Genomic DNA, 23,706 nt, shown 5'->3' with positions numbered 1-23,706 from the left:
TCTGCAACAGGAAATACCATAGGGAGGTGCACCAGAGGGCCACCCAGTGGCATCTTAGGCCTGGCATGGAGGTTTTCAGAGCTCAGTCCAATGACACAACCTGAAACATTGATCTGAATCATCTGGCAGGTGAGAGACAATGAACATCCAGTCAGAGGCTGGGAAGTGACAAAGGCAAAGCCAGGATCATAATCGGTTGCTTTGGCTTAACACACTGCAACTTCAGTAACATCGGTCTACTTGGGAGTTTGTTAGAAATGCACCCTCAGTCCCTACCCAGGCCTACTGAACCAGAGTCTGCCTTTAACAAGATCCCAGGTGATTTGTGTGCACCGAAGAGGTTGAGAAGTGCTGCCCTACAGCAACTTGGATGTGCACTGCCTGCACTGATACCCAAAAATCCCTGTGTCGGGAGGCACTAACCATGCTTTCTCATTTACTATATGACCTTAAGCAGTATTGTTAACCTCTTATTCTTTAGTGTCTCCACTAAAAGCCCTGGCCCTATTATCTTGTAGATGATATCATAATAATAAAATAAAAAGCCTTGGGCTGAGTCTCTCCTGCTGGCTTGTGGTCTTTGGAATTTAGGGGACTTAATAAGAGAAAGATGAGAGCAAGCCACAGAACAAGAGCAAGTGAAGAAGAATGAACACCTAGAGAGAAATATATGTTCATATAAAACAGCAAACAATGGCCTCAGAGATAACTCAGAGTAGATCTCAGCTGAATCACTCTTCATGAAACAGAACTGTTCATACCACTCCCCAAAAGTGGTTCTCACTCATGGCTGCATATTAGAACCACCTGGGAGCTTAAAAAGCCCAAGCCAGCCAGCCCTTTAAACCTACCACATCAGAATCTCTGCCAGGGACCTAGACAGCTATAATCTGTAAAGCTCTCTGATGCTTCTCAAGTTATAAGGTGCACACAAACCAACTCTGGGGGCGGGGTGTTAAAATGAAGATTTGGATTGAGGAGGTCTGAGCTGGGCCCTGAGACTTGAGGTCCTGAGACATTTCTTTTTTAAAAATTTTATTTTATTTTATGTATGTATGTATGTGGGTGTGTATGTATGTATTTACAGAGACAAGGTCCCGCTATGTTGCCCCGGCTGGTGTCCAGCTGTTGGACTCAAGTGATCCTCCCATCTTAGCCTCCCAAAGTACTGGGATTACAGGCATGAGCCACCACACCCAACCCTGAGACATTTTGAACAAGCTCCCAAATGAGGTTGGGGTTTCCGGTGCAGGGACAACACATTGAATCACCAGGCCCCACTGATTCAAATGTGCAAACAAAGTTGAGAACTGTGCTTGTGAGGATGTTGTGGGGAGTAAATGAGGGAGTAGTTGGGACACCTTGGTGTGTAATTGCCAGTCAATTATCATAATTCTCCTACACACTCTTTTCTTGAGTGACAGCAAGGAGTAGATGAGGAAGTCTGCGATGGAACGTGTCTAATATCTATTGAGCACTTACCATGTACCATGTGCTTTAAAGTATGCCACCCAAATGAGTCCATTTTTGTAGCTGTGGAACAAACTCAGAGATAAAAAAAATTTGCTCGAACTTGTGTAGACATTTGTTAAAAAATACTATTCAATGACACTTGTGAAAGCATGGTAAAGACTTTATTCAGGTGTAGGGACAGCTGCAATGGAATGTTGCAACAGGTGAGAGAGATGGACAAATGGGAAATGATAGCCCAGGAGCAGGGTGTGGTTTGCTGGATGGAAAATTACTAAGATGAAATATCAAGAATAAAGGGGATTCTGGCTAAACCTATCGAACAAGAATCTTGCTGAAGACAGGCCAGGGTGATCAGAAATCACCTGGGGGATGGTGCAGGCTGAGGAACCTGATCAGATGTCGAGGGGCTGATGGTTCTTGCTAAACTAACTTAATAGGGTTCTTTGCTACAACTGGATGTTACAAGGAAGATCAGAGATGGGCCTAGAAGAAGGTTCGAGAGCCTGACTCAAGTTTGGTCAAGCAGAGAATCTTTGTCACATTGAATAAATGGTAAATCCTGGATTCATGCCCAGGGATTTCCGACACCCAAAGCTGAGTCCTTTCCAATCTGCCAAGCTGGCTGTGATCTAGAAGACGAAGGCGGTGCATGTGTTGGACAGCTGCAGAGGGCAGGGCAGCTGAGCTGAGGATGCTGTGCAGGGGACAATGGAGGCCATTGTGAGAGCTGCCAGGTGGATGGAGGGAAGAGCAGGTGTGTGATGTTGGGGCCAAGGAGCAGCTTAAGAGGGGAGCAGCAAGTTGCCTCAAGCGAGAACAGAGGGCAGACTTAAGGATTATGTCTCTGGCCTTCACCCAGGGCCTTTCCAGCCCTCGTTACCTTAGAAACATTGCCCACAATTGCCAAATGTCATTTGTTGTGCCTCTGCCTGAGGCGTGGGGTGCTTCTCTGAACCCTCCTGCAGCACACCCCATAGTTTTCAGTGGGCTTCCACCTATGATCACAGCATGAGAGGTAATTACCACCACTTTTCAGATGAACAATCCCAGGTCGGAGAAATCCAGGGACTGCCCTGACTTATCAGTCAGACAAAGACAAAACCCAGGCCCAGAACTCTTATCAAAATGCTGTGGTGTGCGGGGCTTTGGAGGCCTCCATTTGGCTAGACATTCAATGGCTGTTCTATAGGCAGAGAAAAGAGACTGATTCCTCGGGGCCATCAAAGACTCCTCTGGCCAATGGGCATGACACTCTGTTTCCTTTAAGAAAGAGAGAGATGTAGAATCATGTCATCATTTGAGGTAGAAACAGCTAAACGTCAGGCTTCTTGTACCACGATCAGCCACAGGAAAGCGTGTTGGAAACTGCAGGAATCAGATCTGGCAGCTCAGGATGCCTTGATCATGTAGAGGGCATTGCCACCTTGTGGTACCTGCTGAGCACTGCGCCACCCTCACATTCTACCTAGTGTGGTATTTATGCATGTCAGAGCTCTGCTTTTCCCTTCTTCTCTCTTCGTTTACCTTAGATGACAGGACAGATAATAGTGATATTTACATACATAGGGAACACAAGAAGAAGGGAGGCGGTTGTGGTGGGAAGGAGAGTGAGCTTGTATTTGAGAGAATTGGACCAGGAGTATCTCTGATAGGGAGAACAGCAGAAATTCTATTAATTTTGTGGCAAAAAGAAAGATATGAATAAATTAGGCTAACTTCTTTGCCAATTAATTTATTTATCTATGTAGAAAATTTGCAGAATCCCTTTTCCCTTTAAGAGGGAATACAGATACTGTATAGTTCAGGCAGTATCTAGTTGGTATCTACTTTCTTGCTAGCCAGTCAAATGCACAGCCCTTTCCTTCCCCAGGAAAACTGTGCCAGTGAAGGTCTCCAGAAGGGGCCAATCCTTTACTTTGGTTACAACTTTCTACTTTATTTGTGATGTCAAGTCCATTTGGCAATAGGCAGTGCCATCTTTCCCAGCAAGAGGATGAGGTGGGTGATAATATTCTACTGTACTTACATTTCTTTGCAAAAGAACTTAAATACATTCTAAAATCAATGGATCTTAGAGTGGGAGGGGATCTTAGAAGCCAAATTTTACAACTTTTAAACTGGATTTTTACAATCCCCAGGTTCTGCAGAGGTGGCACTGGGTGTTCCTGGGCTGGGGACACCAGCTGGGCTCTTGGTCCCCTCCACTATCATCTGTTTCAATGATGAGCTTTGATGTAACATTGTATTAGTTTGTTAAAGCTGCTGTAACAAAATACATAGACTGGGTGGCTCAAGCAACACAAATTTATTTTGCACATTTCTAGAGGCTGGAAGTCCGAGATCAAGGCGCCGGCAGTGTTGGTGTCTGGTGAGGGCTCTCTCCTTGGGCTGGGCCAACTTTTCACAGTGACCTTACATGGTCCTTCCTGGACGTATGTGTGGGGTGGGGGAAGAGGGAGCTCAGGCTCTCTGGTGTCTCTTCCCATAAGCACACAATCCTATGGGATCAGGGCTCCGCTCTTATTACTTCATTTAACTGTACTGGGTTTCAACATAGGTATTTCAGGGGACACAAACATTCAGTCCACCACAAACATCTAGTTTGGAGAAAAAAATTTCGATAGTGTTTGAGAATCTTCTGCCTGTGTCAGAGCCCCGGGGGACCGAGATGATGGAGGGGATGGGCCAGAGGGGGTCTTGACTCCCAAGTTTACCCAGCGAGGGGAAGGCAGGGCCTGATCACACTACAGGAGTGCATATTATGGGGCCTTCCTCTGTGGATGACAATTTAGGGAAAACTGTTCTTAGAAATAATGGTGGTTTTCTTACAGAGGACTACATAGTTTAAAAGAAGAGAGAGAGAAAGAAAAGAAAAAAAAACCACGATGATTTCCAAGTGAAACAGAAAATTTTAAAAATCCAGAATGGGGCTAAAATTGGCTACACATTGAAATTCAGTGGGGGATAATTCTCTTGAAATACAATTAAACCAAGTACACAATGAAGCACAGAGTGCACGCTTAATTTATCTAGAGCCAGGGATAAGTGTTTAGTTTTGTGACAATGACTTGCGGAGATTCTGAAGGAAATTTCTGGGCTATCTTCATCACCCTTATTATTATACCTGATTCCACTTACTTGGACATGGCTGTACCGTAATTTCTGTATTTGATTTCCTAGCTCTTGTTAACAACTGTGTTTTCCTCACAAATGTAATGAAGAGACAAAGAGACAGTGGACATTTTCTGGCAGGATCTGGAAAGGATCTTGGTGCGTCGTCACATCGAGCGCGTGTCTGACACACAGCAGCTGTTCAGTAGATATGTATTGGATGGATAGGTGAATATGTCAGAACTAAGTGACAGACAGGAATTCAGGGGGTCAAATGGATGCTGGCTTACAAAAGAGGAAGTGATTGCTGGAGGTGGAATTTTCTGGTACTTGGTGCTTGCTGGTTCTGGATGTCCACCTGACTCCTGGCGGCCTCTTCCAAGTCCAGTCTGTGTGTCTGTGTATCAGTGTGGTCTTTGGTGTAGAGTGTGGCTAGAGGCCAGGGCAGGGGAAGGTTAGGCTGGTTCCCCGGGCCTCCAATGAAGATGCCCTAAGCCCTTGAGCTCTGTAGATGAGGTTCTAGCACATTCTCTGCTATTTTCACCCTTCTTTCTTCCTTCCTGAATTCTCCAGACTCAGTCTTCTCACCTTGCTCTTGTTCACCTTTCCACAATGTGGCCCCAGTTCTCCAGGGCTGCACGGAACTTGGAGAGAGCATTGTGGTGCTAGTGATGACTAACGCAGGTGGGGGGACCTTGTTGATGTGTCCCCCTTAAACTCATTGTGTCTGCAGGGGGTGGCATTAAGGGGACACAAGCGAATGGAGAAAAAAGACCTAGGGGTGCCCAGGAAAGGGTGAGCAGTTGCTCCAGAGGAGCCTGGGAGGGAGGCAGGAGAGGAAGGCTGGTGGGGAGTGATGTTCAACAGACTCAGACTGATGGGGCTTATCTATTCCTCCCCTCCGCTCTGTGGGACAGACCTGCCTCCATGGTCCTGGGTCAGCTGCGCCTTCATCATCAGACTTCCTCAGTCACCTTGCCCACCATCTCCATTTCCCTGCAGGACCCTGGGTCTCACCAGATATACAGATATACATTCAGGGATGGGGACTCCTGCATTACTTTCACAAACCCAGAGGCCCAGAGGCTCTGCAGGGAACATACAACTACAGCCAGGGATAAAACACCTGAAGGAGATAGAAGTAACATTTTTCTTTACATGTTTCTGTGATTGCAAAAGTGGTACATATTCATTGTAGAAAATCAGCAGAGAGCTTGAGGGCTGTGAATCCATCACCATAGGGGTTGGGCAGAGCAAAGCGAGTCTGAGAAGGATTTAGGCCTTTGAGGGCTGTGGTCTGACTTCTGCCTGGCCAAGTGCCAGGGATGGGTGGACTTTGATTCCTATGCCAGCTCAGTGACTATGCCAAGGGCCCACGGGGAGGTGGACTGCAGACAGGATTCAGCCACCTCCTTTGTCCTCTTCTCCCAGAGGCAGCTGAGCTGCTTAAAAGAAGGCAGGGGTGCAGGGGAGGTTGTGGGGTAGGTGGGAAGGAGGGCAGAGGAGAGGCCCTGCACACAGTGTCTGTCACAGGGGATAAAGATCCTAACAGTGCTTGGGAACATGGGCAGAAGAGCCTGAAGGTGATGAGTGTCCCCAAGCCCACTCCATGAGCAGGAAATGGGGGTGTGGGCAGACGTGGGGCTTCTGAAGTGAGTAGCTTCAGGCAGGACTGTGGTCATTCCCCACCAGGTGCTGCTTCAGCCCTTCCCATCTCTTGCCAACCCAGGCCAGGGTGGCCTTCGCCAAGCTCTCCTTTCCCTCCTGCAGGAAGCCTGGGAATGCAGGGCTTGAGCTTAAGCCATCCCTGAAAGCAGCCTGACCAAACCACCTTCCTCCCTGCCTCTCCTCTGAGCACAGATGAGGACGCTGATGTATTTGGCCTCGTCTCCTTCGCTTGGGGACCCGGGATGGCTCTTGTCACAAACCCAGAGGCTCACAAGATCCACAGGGGACACAGGCACTGCGGCTGACAGAAGAGCATGTGTCCTGGGCAAAGGGCCAAGCTACCCTGAGCTCTGCAAACTGTAACCATGTAGGAAGGTAGCCTCACCTTCTGACATCTGGATTTAAATAAATTTTCCTGATTTTTAAATGTTGGCAACGAACCTCAAAACATTTTAAAACAATGTGCAGGCCAAGCCCCATATTACCAGAGGCTGTCTTTGACTGGCATGTGCTGGTGGCTGATACTCCGTGAGCACTTACCATGCCAGGGAATGTTCTGGTCCTTTCTGTGTAGTCAAGTTGCCATTGCCGTCATCTCACCTCCCAACTTGGGAAACGATGCACAGGCAGAGGAAGTGACAGGCAGCAGATCACGATTTAATACGTGGTGTTTGGATGCTGGCAGCCTGGCTTGAGCTCCCACAAGCAAACCCTGGGGCTTTTACCCCTTTCTATGTAAGACTGAGTCCCTGGAGGGCATGGCCAAGACTTAACGAAGCGCTCTGTTTTAATGAGTATTTTCTATATGCTTAGTGAGTACACGTTATCTTCAAGCCTCACAACAACCCTGTGAAGTCCGCATTAACATCCTTATGTTAAGGGTTAGAAGGTTTAGAAGGAGTGATGTTAGGACACCCTTTTCAATAAACGGTGCTGGGAAAATTAAATTGCCATATGCAGAAGAATGAAACTGGACACATATCTCTCACCATATATAAAAATCAACTCAAGGATAGACACAGTGGCTCATGCTTGTAATCCCATCACTTTGGGAGGCCGAGGCGGGTGGATCACTCGAGGTCAGGAATTTGAGAACAGCCTGTCCAACATGGTGAAACCCTGTCCCTACTAAAAACACAAAAAATTAGCCAGGCATAGTGGCGCATGCCTGTAATCCCAGCTACTCAGGAGGCTGAGGCATGAGAACTGCTTGAACCTGGAAGGCAAGGGTTGCAGTGAGCTATGATAGCACTACTGTACTTCAGCCTGGGCGACAGAGCAGGACTGCGACTTAAAAAAAAAAAAAATCAACTCAAGATGGGTTAAAGATTTAAGTGTAAGAACTGACACTATAAAAATCTTAGAAGAAAATCTAGGAAAAACTCTTCTGGGCATTGATCTAGGCAAAGAATTCATGACAGAAACCTTAAAAGCACAAGCAACAAAACAAAAAATAGACAAATGGGACTTAATTAAACTAAAAAAGTTTTTGCACAGCAAAATAAACCATCAACAGAATGAACAACCTGCAGAACAGGAAAAAATATTTGCAAACTATGTATCCAGTAGGGGACTGTTATCCAGAATATATAAGAAACTCAACACAACAAAAAAAAAATCCAAATAATGTCATTAAAAAGTGGGCAAAAGATATGAATAGATATTTTTTTCAAAAAGAATACATGCCAGGTGGCTAAGAGGCATATGAAAAAATGCTCAACATCAAAAGTCATCAAGAGAAATGGAAATTAAAACCATAGTGGGATCTTATCTCACACCAGTGAGAATGGCTATTATTAAAAAGTCAAAAAATAACAGATATTGGTAAGGATGCAGAGAAAAGAGAACACCTACACACTGTTGGTGGGAGTGTAAATTAGTACAGCCCCTATGGAAAACAGTATGGTGATTTCTCCATACTGTCTTAAAAATAGAGCTATTATTTGATCCAGCAGTCCTACTATTGGTATCCACACAAAGGAAAAGAAATCAGTATATCAAAAAGAAACCTGCACTTGTATGCTTATCACAGCACTGTTTACAGTAGCAAAGATATGGAATCAATCCATCAACAGATGATTGGTTAAAGAAAATGTGTGTGTGTGTGTGTGTGTGTGTGTGTGTGTGTGTGTATGGAATGGAACACTACACTGCCATAAAAAAGAATGAGATCATGTCTTTTGCAGCAACATGGATGAAACTGGAGGTCATTCTTTTAAGTGAAATAACTCTAAAACAGAAAGTCAAATACCACATGTTCTCACTTGTAAGTGGGAGCTAAATAATGTATACACATGGACACAGAGTGTAGAATAATAGACATCGGAGACTCAGAAGGGTGACAAGGTGGCAGGGGGTGAGGGGTGAGAAATTACTTAATGGGTATGATGTATATTATTAGGGTGATGGTTACACTAAAAGCCCAGACTTCACCACTAGGCAATCTATCCACGTAGCAAAACTGCAATGTACCCCCTTAAATTTATTATTATTTTTAAAAAGGAGTGACTTTCCTGAAGCCTCTCAGCCTCGAGTGTAGAAGGCTATGATCAACACTCAGGTCCATCTGGCTCTTTCTGTGCAGCCTGGTGTCTTTCTGAATCCTTGTGTCCAGCCTAGGGCCAGGCTCCACGGGGCCATTAGGGAAGGTGGGTGAGTGTCTGGGCTTGGCCGCTGAGGCTGCTGGGCAGAACTCCTGGGGCAGCCTCCCGGCCTGGGGCTCAGTCCAGGATGGTAGGCTCACTTGGCTCGGTCCTTCTCGCTCTTCTGCGGTGAGAGGCACTGCCAGATCCCCCTGCAGACCATTTCATTGCCCAGGGCATAGTTGATGGCATTGATTGTAGGCACCATTTTGGCAATGAGGGCGGGCACCTGTTGTGGCAGAAAAGTCCAGAAAAGAAGCTTCAAAGCCACTGCTCCTCTCTCTGGTCCCACCTGGCGACCCCAGTCACCCCCACCTGCAGCTGCCAATCATTTAGTTCTGCAGCCTTGGAGCCTTCCCTGACTAGTTGGCAGAGATTCATGGCTCATGGAGCCCATGGAGTCATACTCTTGCCCAGACCCACCTGCTCCCAGCCTGGGTTCCAATCTCAACCCCTAGTCACAGAGTCCTTATCTGCACCATCTGGCTGGCTGTCCCTGTCATCTCACATGAGGTTTGGGCAATGTCAAGTAGCAGCCTGGTATGACTCAGGGACGAGGTAGGGGATTAGGGAGGCAAACTAATGCTCTATGCATTGTGAGTATCCAAAGGAAGAAACACAGAGAGGAAGAGACTGACACAGAGGCCATAAATCCAGAAAGTGAGATGAGGTGAGACAGAGACACAAAGACTGAGAGGGGTCTAGCTTTGGGTACTAGAAGTATCTGTACCATCTGCAGTTTGGGGGAGATGGAAGTCACGTCTGCGATGACTGCGTATAGATACAGGATGGCATAGGGGCCCCAGCCGAGCAGCAGCGTCCTTGCTGGCAGAGTGGTGTTTACCTGGGGAGAAATTGTGGCAGGAGATGTCAGCTTGCTCCAGGTGGCCCACAGCCCCATGCGGCCGAGAAGACCAGGTCAGCACTCAGCAGGGCTGGGCAGCATGAACCAGGCTTCAGGAGGGAGCTGAGTTTGCAGGGGAACTTGGGACCAGATGGGCCTCTCTGTTGTTTAAGACTGTGTGACCTTAAGCCTTTTATTTAAGCTTGCCTGACCTCAGTTGCTGTGTCTGTAAAATGGCCTGATAATACCTGACGTGGCTGTAGGTCGAGACTGGGTGGATAATGAGCTTCCTCCTGGGTTGTACTCTTTGTTTGTTTGTCAAATACAGACAGGGTCTCACTATATTTCCTAGGCTGGTCTCGAATTCCTGGGTTCCAGGGATCCTCCTCCTTCCGCCTTCCAACGTGCTGGGATTCCAGGCATGAGCCACTGTGCCTGGCCCGGGTCTGCGCTCTTTAAGAGGAATCCTGGGCTCTGTGACTGCGTGCTCAAGGGGCCCCAGGCTGAGCTGCCCTCAGGCCTCAGTCCTAGAACCAACTGGTCATCCACAGCTACAGCCACCTGGCGAGACCACCCTGTCTGGGCTCCCAATGTGAAATATAATCAGCGGGCACGGGGCTTGTCCGGAGAGCAGGAGACGCTGGGGTGCCGCGTGGCGCCATGAGGGGGCGCAAGACTCGCGCTTTAATTTCAGCGGGAGCGGCCGGATACCTGCCCCCCGCCCCCCCCACACACACACACGCGAACGTGCAAATTCTGACGCTAAAGTTCTTGCCTGTTTTCTCCCTGACATGACTTTCTTTAACAAAGAGGGTGATTAAGTTGGAAGAGAACATATTTTCTTCCATCTTGGATTTTTAAAATATGTTGACCAAGAGACTTTTTTTTCTCTCTTAATTGTCCCTTATTTGGGGGTGGGGGGAAGGGAGCTCAGCACTGCGGGGCCCTCCCGGGAGCCGAGGCCGTGAGAATTGGAATCCCCTGGAGGTGCTGTGCGGTCTCCGGAAGCCGCTTAGCTTGGGATGAGGTCCCCGGACCCCTGCGTGTGACCTTGACGATGCCCACCAGAGACAATGGTTTAAAGTCAACCCAGAAAAATGAGGAGATCATGGTGGCAGCCTTGTCTCCCGGCTGCCTGTGCCTCCAATAAATGTGAACTTTGCGCCTCCAGACAGGGTTTGGGACAGGCATCGCGGAGGACAGCCTGGAGGCGGCGCCTATGCTAGCTGCCAGCCGGGAGCCAGGGGACTGGATTCTGGTCCCAGCAAAGTCCTTTCGCTCCTTCTGACCTCGGGGGAGCATCGGGGCTGCAGCTAAAATAGATTTGCACAGTCTTTTTCCAATTTACAATAAATAAAGTGGCAGATGAAGTGACTTTAAAAAAAAAAAAAAAAGAGAGAGTTTCTTTCATGCACTGTGATTGACCACGTGGGTGGTGGAGTTCCAGACCTAAGTTTGAATCCAGGTGTGTGGCTTTTGGTGAGTTGCTTAGTTAACGCCCATCTCAACCTCAATTTTTCAGTCCACGACACAGGGATAAGAAAACCTCCTTCTGGCCGGGCGCGGTGGCTCAAGCTTGTAATCCCAGCACTTTGGGAGGCCGAAATGGGTGGATCACCTGAGGTCAGGAGTTCAAGACCAGCCTGGCCAACAGATACAAAAGATACAAAAATTGGCCAGGCATGGTGGCGGATGCCTGTAATCCCAGCTACTAGGGAGGCTGAGTCAGGAGAATCGCTTGAACCCGGGAGACGGAGGTTGCAGTGAGCCGAGATTGCCATTGCACGCCAGCCTGGGCAACAGAGTAAGACCTTGTCTCAAAAGAAAAAAAGAAAAGAAAAGAAAAGAGAAGGCTGGGCACAGCGGCTTATGCCTATAATCCCAACACTTTAGGAGGCAGAGGCAGGCGGATCACCTGAGATCGGAAGTTTGAAACGAGCCTGACCAACATGGAGAAACCCCGTCTCTACCAAAAATACAAAATTAGCTGGGTGTGGTGGCACATGCCTATAATCCCAGGTACTCGGGAAGCTGAGGAAGGAGAATCGCTTGAACCCGGGAGGTGGAAGTTGTGGTGAGCCGAGATTGTGCCATTGCGCTCCAGCCTGGGGGACAAGAGCAAAACTCCGTCTCAAAAAACTAAAAAAAAGGCCGGGCACGGTGGCTCAAGCCTGTAATCCCAGCACTTTGGGAGGCCGAGACGGGCGGATCACGAGGTCAAGAGATCGAGACCATCCTGGCTAACACGGTGAAACCCCATCTCTACTAAAAAATACAAAAAAAAAAACCCTAGCCGGGCGAGGTGGTGGGCGCCTGTAGTCCCAGCTACTCGGGAGGCTGAGGCAGGAGAACGGCGTAAACCCAGGAGGCAGAGCTTGCAATGAGCTGAGATCCGGCCACTGCACTCCAGCCTGGGCGACAGAGTGAGACTCCCACTCAAAAAAAAAAAAAAAGAGAAAACCTCCTTCCTCATAGAGTGGTTGCAAAGATGAAATAATACTAAGATCTGAATTTGTTCTAATCTTTGTTGCTTGTTAGGACTCCTTTGTTAGAGGTCATCCAGGTGACCAAGTTAAAATAAAACTGTGGCAAGGGAACAGTAACGCAGAAATTTAAAAATGGCTAGGAGGGCTTATTTTGAAGTACTATATTTCTTGGACAAATGTGCTTATAGGTTTGATTTTTATCTTTTGGACACCACCCTGTGACTGTGATTAAATTAAACATCTCAAAGCACTTTAAAAGCAGCATTTAAAAAGACTGTAACTTTGTGCCAAACCTCAGATCTTTGGCAAGAATTAAGTGGAACAGCAGGGATGGTGTCCGGCAGGGAGCCCTGGTCGCCAGAGTTACCAGGTCTGGGTGAATCTGAGCAGTCCTGATCCTTGCTCCCCAGGCCTTAGCGATCTGAGCAAAGGGAGGGTAGTTTCCAGTTCTAACATCCTATGCTGTGCACAAGCTGGATTTTCTCTTGATCATTGAAAACGCAGAAAACCCCTGGTTGCTGTCTGTCACATTGTTCATATTCCCTGGTGTCCCTGAGTGGAGCCGAGAAATTTCTACTGCTCTTGAGTCAGGAGACTAGCAGAGGGAATTGGAGGTTAAAGGGCAGAATAAGTAGGAGCAGAAGCAAGGTGAAGAGGCAGTGAGCAAGAAGCAAGACAAGAAACAGAAGTTGAGCAACCAAAACAAAAATAAGATTAAAAAGTGAGTAAGAAGCTCCCATGGCCGGCTAGATCTGGACCAAACCTGTCAGGAGCAGTTCCTCAGAGATGGGCATGTGCATTAGAGAGAAAAAGTATCCTTAAAATGACCCTGTATGATAATAAGCTCATTAAGGCTCATGCATATGGACTGCGTATCATGCATGTACTTAAGATTATGGGATGGAGGTGACAGGCAATCACACAAGGGCCAAAGCGACTAAGTAACCTATCAATCAAAAGGCAGACGCTGGCTAGAGATTAGGCAGCCTTGGGAAGAAGAAAAATAAACACATAAAAGAACCCAAAATACACCAAACTGGTGCTGATCTCACTTCGCAGAGATCGGTCCGCCCTCCCCTCTCTGAGAGTGTAATACTGTGCTGAATAAACTTTTGCTGCTTTGCTTTGCTGCAAAAGCAGTGAATATTTGCTTTGCTATTTGTGTGTGTCACATCCAATTCTTCATTCGGGACACCAAGAGCCTGGGGCTGCGCCGCACCGTCAGATAACACTCCGGGAGGGGTCCTTACCTGGAGATGACCGCTCTTCCCCAGTTTCTGCTCCATGAGACTGTAGGACGTGATCGTGATGAAGAGGGGCATGGCAAAGTTGAAGAAGGACATGGTAAAGAGGAAGCTGGTGAAGTTTCTACAGGGAGAGCGGATGGAGGATTGGGGTCAGCTCTCAGGGATGGTCAGCTGCCCTCAAGGACCCACCAGCTCTGCTCTCGATGATCGGGTGTGGGGAAATGCTCCATTCACACAAGTACTCAGTGTGATTGCTCCCGGGTCCCAGGTAAATCCCCTTTGGGAGCTACGAGGTCCCCCTAGAACTTGCCTTTAGAAGCCAGGGAGCTCCGAGGAGGAAGAGGCCTCTTTCTTGTTCAAGTGCTTAGCCCTGCTTTCCTGTTTGTCCCCCAAGCATGAAGAATGGGAAATTTTAGTTTGGGAAACATGTTCACCCAATGGTGGGGATGTCAGTGGACCAAGAGGAAGGAACACTCAAGGAGCATTCTAGGCCCAAAGGTTTTAAAAGGAGACTGGATAACAAGAATATTGGATACTACGTCACTGAAGAAATGGTTGAAGGGACCACAGAAGAGCCTGGGTTCCCAGGTAGTGGTCATGGGGAGGTGAAGGGAATGGTGGGAGTCCCAGGGAGGCAGATTCCCATTTTCTGAAGGGAAGACTATGTCACCTTGGAGCTGTACACCAGGGAGGGGCAGCTGGAAGGACTGGACCCTGGCTGGGGAGGGCCATGGAGGGACACCTGGACCAAGCCCAGCATTCTCAAAAAGGCATCACCTGGAAAGCCTGTCGTCCAGTGCAGATGCCTCATGATTAAACACCATGGGTAAAGCAGATGAATGCAACGTGGCTCTAGTAGAAGCAAGAGGGGCTGGAGCCCATGTGACCATTCCTCAAGGCAGTTTCTAAAGGATCCCCCTAAGCCCTTGTCTCCCTAGAGCCGCCTGATGGGGCAGTACCAGAACACAAGCCCCATGAGGGTGGGGACCCTCTTGCATTCAGTTCTATTTCTCCAGGGATTGCCTCATAGCATATGCTCAGGGCATTCCCTCCCAGTGGAAGGACCATAATGTTCTTTGAATCTATTGTGCCAAGGGTATGGCACCCTCTAGAAACTGATGAGGTCAGAGCCATGATGGCTGACTGTGCTAAAGACGGCAAAGAGGTGGTGTGGCTTGGTGACTGTTATCACTGACACAAGCCAATGGCTCCTTGTATGATGTCTCTTTTTGGGTTCAACTCTGGGTCCCAATTTTCATAGCATTCCCATCACCCGGCCAGTTTTCAGAACAGGCTTTTTCCAGTCCCAATGTCTGCCTACATGTAGGTATCATGACTAAGGAGTTGAGATTATCTGGCAAACATTCACATTTTCCCATTTGGATTTTCAGCTGGGGCACCCTTGTCATAGGATTTCAAAGCCAAGATTCCCATGGATAGGAGCCTCGAAGCTGCTCCTCCCACCTCACCTGTCCCCTTTGGAGTAGTCCAGAGTGCAGCATGTCCCCAGTGGCTCATAGTCATAGTGGCCCCAACCCAGGAGGGGCAAGGCTGCCCAGAAGGTAGAAGACAGCCACACGAAGAGCACCAGAGAGATGGCCGAGTTCCAGGCCAGCTGGCTGCCTGCCCAGGACAGAGGACGAAGAGGAGGTTGTGAGGGGGAGATGGCCTGGTAGAGTGAGAAAGAATGGACTTCCCTATCTTGAAGAGTGTCCCTTCGAGTGATCCACCCGCCTCAGTCTCCCATAGTGCTGGGATTACAGGATTGAGTCACCACATCCTGCCAGAAGGAGGTTTTCTTATCCCTGTGTCATGGTCTAAAAAATTGAGGCTGAGAAGGGGATTAACTAAGCAACTCACCAAAATGAGAACCGCAGCTCTGATGCTTAATAACTCAGGGCCTCAGGCAAGTGAAAAGCTTCTCTGAGCCCCAGTGTTCTCGCCCACAAGGGGAATGATAATCCTTGCCACAAGGGGAATGATGATGAGTTGCTCAGAGGATTGTTATGAAGCATGAAATAGATAATGGATGGTGAAGGTCTCCAAATAGACACACTATACCATCTTCTTCAGAGGACAGAGACAAGGAGGGAATGGCAAAGAGAGAGATGTGTTTTCAAAGCCAAAGTTCAGGAAGAAGCATGGGCAGGGGTTCAGGTGAGGGTCATAGGGGATGGAGGCAGAAGTCTGGACCTACCACCATCCTCAGCACTTGCTCAGAATCAGGCCACTGCCCCTGCTTCCAGGATACCCTCTGAGAATGCTTGACTCGGGGGTTGGGGCTCAATCTCAGTGCCAAAGGCAGAGGCTGGGTCCCAGCAGCATCTTTTGATGTGAGCCAGTCATGCTGATTTGACCTCCTCTGATCCCTTCCCTGAAGCCCCCTCTCTGCTGCAGTGTCACTGGGTCCTTCCCATCCAGTGGTTCCTCCTGGATCTGGCTTCAGGACGCACTTCACAGGTGCCCTCCTCTGTCTACTGTTTATTTGTCATACTCCTTTGTATCTAAGATCCCAGGGCAGAGTCTCTAGGTGGGCTTTGATCAGGAGAGAAGAGCACATCTACAACCTCCCTCATCTGACACTTTGCTTCTACTGATATGGTTCCAGATGGAGTTTGCTTGGATGTGACCTTCTGATATGAACTGAATGTTCGTGTCCCCTCAAATTTATATGTTGAAGCCCTAATCCCCAGTGTGATGGCATTTGGAGGTGGGGCCTTTGGGATATAACTAGTCCATAAGGGTGGAGCCCCCATGATGCGATTAGTGCCCTTATAAGAAGGGACACAATTAACTGGACGTGGTGCATGCGCCTGTAGTCCCAGCTACTCAAGAGGCTGAGGTAGAGAATCACTTGAACCCAGAAGGTGGAGGTTGCAGTGTACTGAGATGGTGCCACTACATTCTAGCCTGGGCAATAGAGTGAGACTCTGTTTCAAAAAAATAAAAGAAGGAACACAAAAGTGACAATCTCTCTTTTTATGTGAGGACATGGCAAGAAGGTGAACATCTATAAATCAAGAAGCAAGCCCTCAACAAACCTGTCTATGCTGACACCTTGAATTTGGACTTCCCAGCCTGAATAACTGAGAAATAAATTTCTATTGTTCAAGCCACCCAGTCTATAGCATTCTATTATAGGAGCCTGGGCAGACTAAGACATCTCCCACCCCAACTGTGGGCACAATAAATATGTGCATGGATAGGAAGACTCGATATAGTCAAGAGGTCAGTTCTGCCAATCTTTTTAAAAAAATTTTTTTGAGGCAGAGTCTTGCTCTGTCACTCAGGCTGGAGTGCAGTGGCATGATCTCGGCTCACTGCAACTTCTGCCTCCCTGGTTCAAGCGATTCTCCTTCCTCAGCCTCTCAAGTAGCTGGAATTACAGGCTCATGCCACCATGCCCAGCGAATTTGTATATTTTTAGTAGAGATGGGGTTTCACTATGTTGGCCAGGCTGGTCTCGAACTCCTGACCTCAAGTGATTTGCCCACCTCAGCCTCCCAAAGTGTTGGGATTACAGGCATGAGCCACCGTGCCTGGCCTTTTCTTTTCTTCTTCTTGTTTTTGTTTGTTTGTTTGTTTTTGTGTTTTTGTTTTATTGAAGCATAGTCTCATTCTGTTGCCCAGGCTGGAGTGCAGTGGTGCCATCTCGGCTCACTGCAACCTCTGCCTTCCAGGTTCAAGCAATTCTCTGTGGGCACAATAATGAATACCTACCTGGACCCTTGTGCTGCCTCAGACTTTCAGCTTTAGAAACAGATGGCCAAGGTGACATGCCTACAACCACCCAGGGATGGAGTAGATGAATTCAGACCTCCTCATTCCCCTTTGCCTGCCTTCACACTGCTCTGCCATGCTCTCAGTATAGAAAGGGCTGTGATCTAAGGCCTCTGGCGTAGGGATTAACTGTTCTATATTGAGGCAGAGAAGCCTGTTGCTGTCTGAGAAGGTGGTGTGTGTGTGTGTGTGTGTGTGTAAGATGGTCCAAGGGATCACTGGGGTGGGGGCTGGGATGGAAGTAGTGGGAGAAGCGCTCTGAGGCCAGGTGGACAGGAAGGCTAAACTATTGCCACTCAAAATGATGAGACCGATGGAAGCATTTTGGCCTGGAGAGACCCATGACGGGCAGTGACTTTGCAGGGAAGGGGGCTGTACATGTGACTATGGCAAGGGAAGTTCTGTGGATTCCAAAGAGGCCATGCCACGGCTTGAGGCTGTGCTGGCCATAGACCTCACAGCAGCCTCTGTGCTGAGCAAATTCATAGCTCAGGACTTGGAGGTACCAGGTCATGCCCAGTGTCAGCTCTGCCCTTAGTAGCTGTGTGACCCTAGGCAAGCTGCTTAACTTCTCTGTGCCTCTGCTTCCAAGGCTGTGAGCTGAGGGTTTGCTAGGAGGGTTAGCTGAGCCACAGCTCCCCAAAACATGTTTATGTACCCATGGTGGTGAACAGGGTTCTAGATGGTCTCTGGGTGAACAGATTTTTATTTTAATTGTATTAAAATTATAAGAACATTAAACCTGTGATTTCCCAGATGTTGTTTAGAATGAGCTTGAAGCAGGTGTTTACATTTTAAAAAATGAGTCACTTTTAAGAAAAAAAAATCAAGGAGAAACAGAGCAGTTTGTACACTGATATGGCCAATTATGAAGATGGTATTTGACAATGCAGATTGGGAAATCTAGAGCTGGACAGTTTTCATGAAGCCTCATGGAATGGTGGGGTGCCAGGGCACATGCCCAGCTACACACATACACCCAGCCTCTCTGCACCTCCGTAGTACCTGTCTGCAAGGGCATTTTCTGTATCCCTGATCTCATTTGATTTTCAAAATAAAACTGAGATTGGTTATTAAAATCATCTCAGCCAGGCGCAGTGGCTCACACCTGTAATCCCAGCACTTTGGGAGGCTGAGACAGGTAGATCACGAGGTCAGGAGTTCAAGACCAGCCTGGCCAATATGGTAAAACCCCATGTCTACTAAAAATACAAAAATTAGCTGGGCGTGGTGGCACACGCCTGTAGTCCCAGCTACTCGACAGGCTGAGGCAGAAGAATCGCTTGAAACCAGGAGGCAGAGGTTGCAGTTAGCCAAGATCGCTCCACTGCACTCCAGCCTGGGCAATAGAGCAATTCCGTCTCAAAAAGAAAAAAAAAAATCATTTCACAGAGGAGGAGACTAAGGTTCAGAGAGGATCCCTGACTTGCCCAAGGTTGCAGTGATGGCAAGAGAGCCTCAACAGCTCTCCTGCACACTCTTCCACCCTCCCTCCTTTCCTGAAATGAGTGCCTACACATGATAGGCATGCACACTCACACCCACCCACACTTCCCTGCCCTGGGAAACACGGAGCGGTAGCTAGTTCTGACTGCCCCACCCTGCCTCTTAAACTCTCCACACTGCATCGGTGTCCCTCCACTCCAGGAGCCCAGATACATACGGGTGCAGTAGTGATGATAGCGCCCCCAGGCGATAGCTGCACTGCTGCAGATGCTGGCCAACGCTGTCACAAAGCCCTGGAAGCCGTGAGCCTGGCAGCCATCTGAGCCGTAGGGCCAGCGCCTGTGGGAGACACTGGGCACCAGTGACCCCTCTCCTCCAACCCTTTCCACCTCCCACACCTGCCAAGTACAGCCTGGAATGTGCGTTCCTGAATGTTGCCCTCCTTCTCCAAAGAGGGCCTTAATATCGGTGTCTTTCCTATGAGGCGTTAGAGCTTAAGTAACTGGGCTGAAGGGGTGGAGCCCGATGCACACTCTCTATGCTTGGTGACTTTGACTGCACCACAGTTGGGCCATAGGCTCTCTCTGTGTGATCAGATCCCACTGTCACAGGAGAGGTCATGCCTGTATTTGATAGGTGGGGAAACTGAGGTTCAAAGAGGCAAAGATACTGAAGCCAAGGTCACACAGAAGATGAAGGCAAAGTCAGAGGGGAGATCCCAGGCCTCCCCAGCCTAAAGGGCCAAACAAAGGTGGACGCTTCAATTCACTGTGGGAGGAAGAATTCTCACTGATGCAGATCCCCCCAGGCTGGTCAGCACGGAGCATGCGCATCCAGGTGGGCTCCAAGGCTGGAGCATCTGGACATCTGCAGTGTCCAAAATCAGAATGAGAATGTCCAGTCTGCTTCAGAAAACAATTTTATAAACACCTTCTGAAGCTGTGATGGAAGACCCTGGTTTGTGTATAAGGAGGTGTTAGACGCTAGCTAAAACCCTGTTTGTTTTCACACTTACTTAGAGTCCTAGGTATCAAGCATTATTTTAAGTTATTTATACATAATAGAAGTAAATACTTCCAACGAACTATATGAGTTAGGAAATAATACCCTATTTATGGAAGAAGCCCAGAACTAGAAATGCTGAATGAAGCCAGAATGCAAACCTAGGTTGCTTGGTTACAGAACCTATACCATTGATCTCTACAGCCTGCCATCTCTTTCATCAGGTTTCAGCAATCCCTGTCTTCCAGAAATCAGCGGTCATTCTTCAGAATCAATCTGGAATTCAGCCCATTTTAGCTTGCCCACCCTCCGCCCTTGGCCAATTTTCTGTAAGTAGTAAAAATGCCCTTGGCCTGGCTGCCCGGGGCCCAGAGGTCAGGCCCCAGGCAGGACCTCAGGGCCTATGGACTGGGGAGGGGGCTGGTACCGGAGAAGGCTGGATGTGGCTGCAATGAGGGCGTTCAGGCTGATCCCACTGTCCGCAAGAGCCAAGCTCAGCACCAGCAGGTGGCAGGGAGTCCGCAGCTCCGGGGTCTTGCAGAAAGAGAAGATGGTCAGGGTATTGAGGCTGAGACCGGAGAGAGCTGAAACGAAGGGTGGGGGCTGGCATTGGGGCTGCTGAAGCCCAGCTGGGGTCAGAACAGGGTGTGTGGGGTGGATGGAGCATCAGCAACCTCCCAGACAGACAAGAAAGACAATCAATATAGCGTAGCATGCTTCATGCTATAACGATCATAATCACTGACACCTGCCGGGCACTTAGCACACACCAGGCACCAGGATAAGCACTTAATATGAGTCATCTCATTTAGTCTTCATTTGGATACTCTTCTCCATTTATAGCTGGGAAACTGAGGCTCAGAGACACTAGCTAACTTGCCCTAAGTACACAGCTAGTAAGTGGTGGAGCTGGAACTTGAATTCAGGCCTTTTGGATTTCAAAATGCCTTCCCCAAGGACTGCAGAGCAAAGTCAGAGAGCTTCCAAGGAGAAGAGTTGATGTTAGAGCTGGGAGCTGCCCAGGACGCCAGGCAGGGAAGTGAGCGTGAAGGGGGCGTACTCAGGAAGCAGAGAGACCCGACCTTGAATTTTGGCTTGGTTGCCTCGCTTGCTGCTCCTTAAGCTCTCTGAACCTCAGCTTCCCCCATCTAAAGTGAGGAACAGAAAAAAAATCCCGCCTTCAAAACTATGAGAAGCACTTACCTGCAGGACAATGCATGGAAGAGCATTCCAGGAGGGAATAGCATGCTCAAAGACATGCTGTGGTACAATGAGATGCCACCTTACTCCTACAAGAATGGCCATCATTAAAAAATCAAAAAACAATAGATCGATGGCATGGATGTGGTAAAAAGGGAATGCTTATACACTGCTGGTGGGAATGTAAATTAATACAACCTCTATGGAAAATAGTATAGAGATTCCGTGAATAACTAAAAGTAGATCTGCCATTTAATCCAGCCAAAAACACACATGCACATCTATGTTTATTGTGGCACAATTCACAATTGCAAAGATACGAAATCAGTGTGAGTGCCCACTGACCAATGAATGGACAAAGAAAATGTAGTATATATACATCATGGAATAATAGCCACAAAAAGGAATGAAATAATGTCTTATTACAGCAACTTGGATGGAGCTGGAGGCCATAATTCTAAGTGAAGTAACTCAGGAATGGAAAATCAAATACTGATTGTTCTCAGTTACAAGAGGGAGCTAAACTGTGAGTACACAAAGGCATTCAGAGGACACAATGGACTTTGGAGACTGGAGAACAGGAAGGGTGGGAGGGGGGTGGGATTAAAAAAACCTACATATTAGGTACAATGTACACTACTCGGGTGATGGGTGCACTGAAATCCCAGAATTTGCCATGATGTAATTCATTGATGTAAACAAAAATCACTTGTACCCCCAAAGCTATTGAAATTTTAAAAATATTTTTAAAATAAAATAAAATAAAAACCAAAGCATTATGTATATAATGACATTTCTAATCATCAAACATGAAATAAAAATGTAAATTTAAACTCCTTCCAAAAAATAAAATGGTAAAATTTTATGGCATATTTGAGGACCTGGAGGGATGCTACATTGTAGGGTTCTCAGGAAAGGGAGTCACCGGCTGGGGCCACCAGACAGTCGTGTCCAGAGCCTTCAGGACCAATCAAATGACTGTCACTTCCTCTCCATTGTCAGTTCTCATTAGAGACTGATGATTTCTCTGGGTCTGCTTTGAACCAAAGCTGCATTCTCCCTCAACTTAGCTTGGGCTGGCGCAGATTCAGGATTGACACTGTCTCTAGCTCTGGCCTCAGCGAGCATCTTAGGGATTCTAGGTTGAGGTAGGTACCTTGCGGACCCAGGTTGCCTCCAGAGGGAAAGTGCTTAGGCTCATAGGAGTAGACACAGTGAAAATAGTGGTGGGGCTGGAGAGGATGGGAGAGAATGAATTCAAATGCCCTGGAGTCTATTTAGGCTAGCACTTTACACCCATTATCCAATTTAATCTTTACAACCACCCATTCGGAATGTCAAGGCATTGAGGGCAGAGAGCTGAAGGGACTTGGTTCCAGTCACACAAGAGCAGGTGGCAGAGCTGTCTGTCCCCAGAGCCTTTCAGGGGACTGATCTTATGTGGGATTCTTAGCAGGATTTCTAAGGAGTGGATTAAATTTCCTCCCGACTGGAGGGACATGAAAAGTCCTAAAACCTGGCTCTTGATCATCTCCTGGGCAGATGTCCCCTCTCAAAAGTCCCTCCCTCCCTGACCCTTGCCTGGCTTACTCTCTGCTTGGCAGGCAGTGTGCTGCACCTCACAGGTTCAGCTGTCAGAACACCCCCTGAGTCCAGACACACAGGGGAAGGCAGTCAAGGGGACCTGACACCCAGCTGGATTTGGGGACCTCGCCTCTCCTTGCCAGCTCCATATTGGTAGCCTGGGTCCTCAGAACCCACTGGGCCCCCGCTGCATCCCAGGTTCTGCCTGGCTCACCTTCCACCAGCAGCACCATCCCCACAGCCAGCACCTCGAGCTCCCCAAAGCCGGTGGGCAGGGCACTGGTCTCTGCCATCCTCACTCTCCCTCCTGCCAGTGGCCCAGCTGTCTCTGGCTTCCCGCAGCCAGGCCCTCCCTTTTAAAGGGCCATCCCATGTGCGTGGAGGCACATGCACGTTATTATGCTGGACCTTGGGCTCTTTCTGGATGCCTCCCCCCTGCAAATGGTCCTCTTGGTCCAAGCAGAAGGAACCCATTCACGAGTTGGACAATGCAGCCTTTGTGAAGCCAGAATGGGGCCCTGTCTCATTCATTTCAGCCCCATTGCACAGGATTAAGGTCGGGGAATCCAAATGGTGTGAGACTGAGAGCCTTATTGGAAAAGAATTGCATAACCAAGGGAGGGGAGCAGGAGGAGGGATCTGAGCCGCAGCTGTTCCTGACAAGCCCGGTGCCTGGGCGCGTGTGTCCTCAGGCTCACATGTGTGTACTCCAAAGCACTGGGGAAAGGATGAAGTTTGGGAAGTCACCTGTTGTCAGAGGAAGAACCCCAAATGGGACCAGAGAATGGGTTTCTGGTTCTGAATCTGTCACTAACTAGTTATGTACCTTGGAGTGGGACCACTAGATTCTTCGTTTACTTTTCTGCAATGTCAATGTCTTTTGTCTGTGGCCTCTGTATAAGTCCCGGTTAGATATCGTGAATATAAACCTCAGGGCAGCATTTCCTGTCTCCCATAGAGCACTTGAGCCACACGAGCATAAAAAATCTCCTAGGACTCTGTCTTAGAACAGAGGGGCTGCTGTCTTCTCAGTCTCCGCCCCCCAACCCGCCCAGCCTTGCCGGCCCCACTAAGAGCTTTGGCTGCTACAAATGACTTCCTGACACACTGGCTCTTTATGCATTGTTATGCTCTGGCTCGTGATAAAATTTACACCAGGAAACACTGATCTAGGGCAACTTAATTCATTTTCAGATTAAGAAACCAAGCTCCAGAGCACTATT

The 23,706-nt window shown here is 48.3% G+C and overlaps 1 protein-coding gene across 2 annotated transcripts; it reads right to left on the bottom strand.

Moving 5' to 3' along the window:
• Positions 1-8,714: 8,714 nt before the first annotated feature.
• Positions 8,715-23,490, bottom strand: RGR (retinal G protein coupled receptor). Of its 2 annotated transcripts, XM_003903680.5 has the most exons (7): positions 22,698-23,490; positions 20,127-20,283; positions 18,915-19,036; positions 14,941-15,094; positions 13,475-13,592; positions 9,625-9,738; positions 8,715-9,123 (listed from the first exon to the last, which is right to left on the bottom strand). In XM_003903680.5, exons 1-7 carry the CDS (start codon positions 22,774-22,776, stop codon positions 8,992-8,994), a joined length of 876 nt encoding a protein of 291 aa, XP_003903729.1. In that variant the 5' UTR covers positions 22,777-23,490; the 3' UTR covers positions 8,715-8,991. The 2 variants fall into 2 exon arrangements, with proteins under 2 accessions (XP_003903729.1, XP_003903730.1); XM_003903681.5 differs by lacking the exon at positions 9,625-9,738.
• Between the last annotated feature and the right edge of the window lie 216 nt (positions 23,491-23,706).

The sequence above is a fragment of the Papio anubis genome, chromosome 11, assembly GCF_008728515.1.
Source record: "Papio anubis isolate 15944 chromosome 11, Panubis1.0, whole genome shotgun sequence".
In the NCBI taxonomy this organism is placed as follows: Eukaryota; Metazoa; Chordata; class Mammalia; order Primates; family Cercopithecidae; genus Papio; species Papio anubis.
Note: the sequence above shows the minus strand (reverse complement) of the source record. Positions and strands in the feature narration are given on the sequence as shown.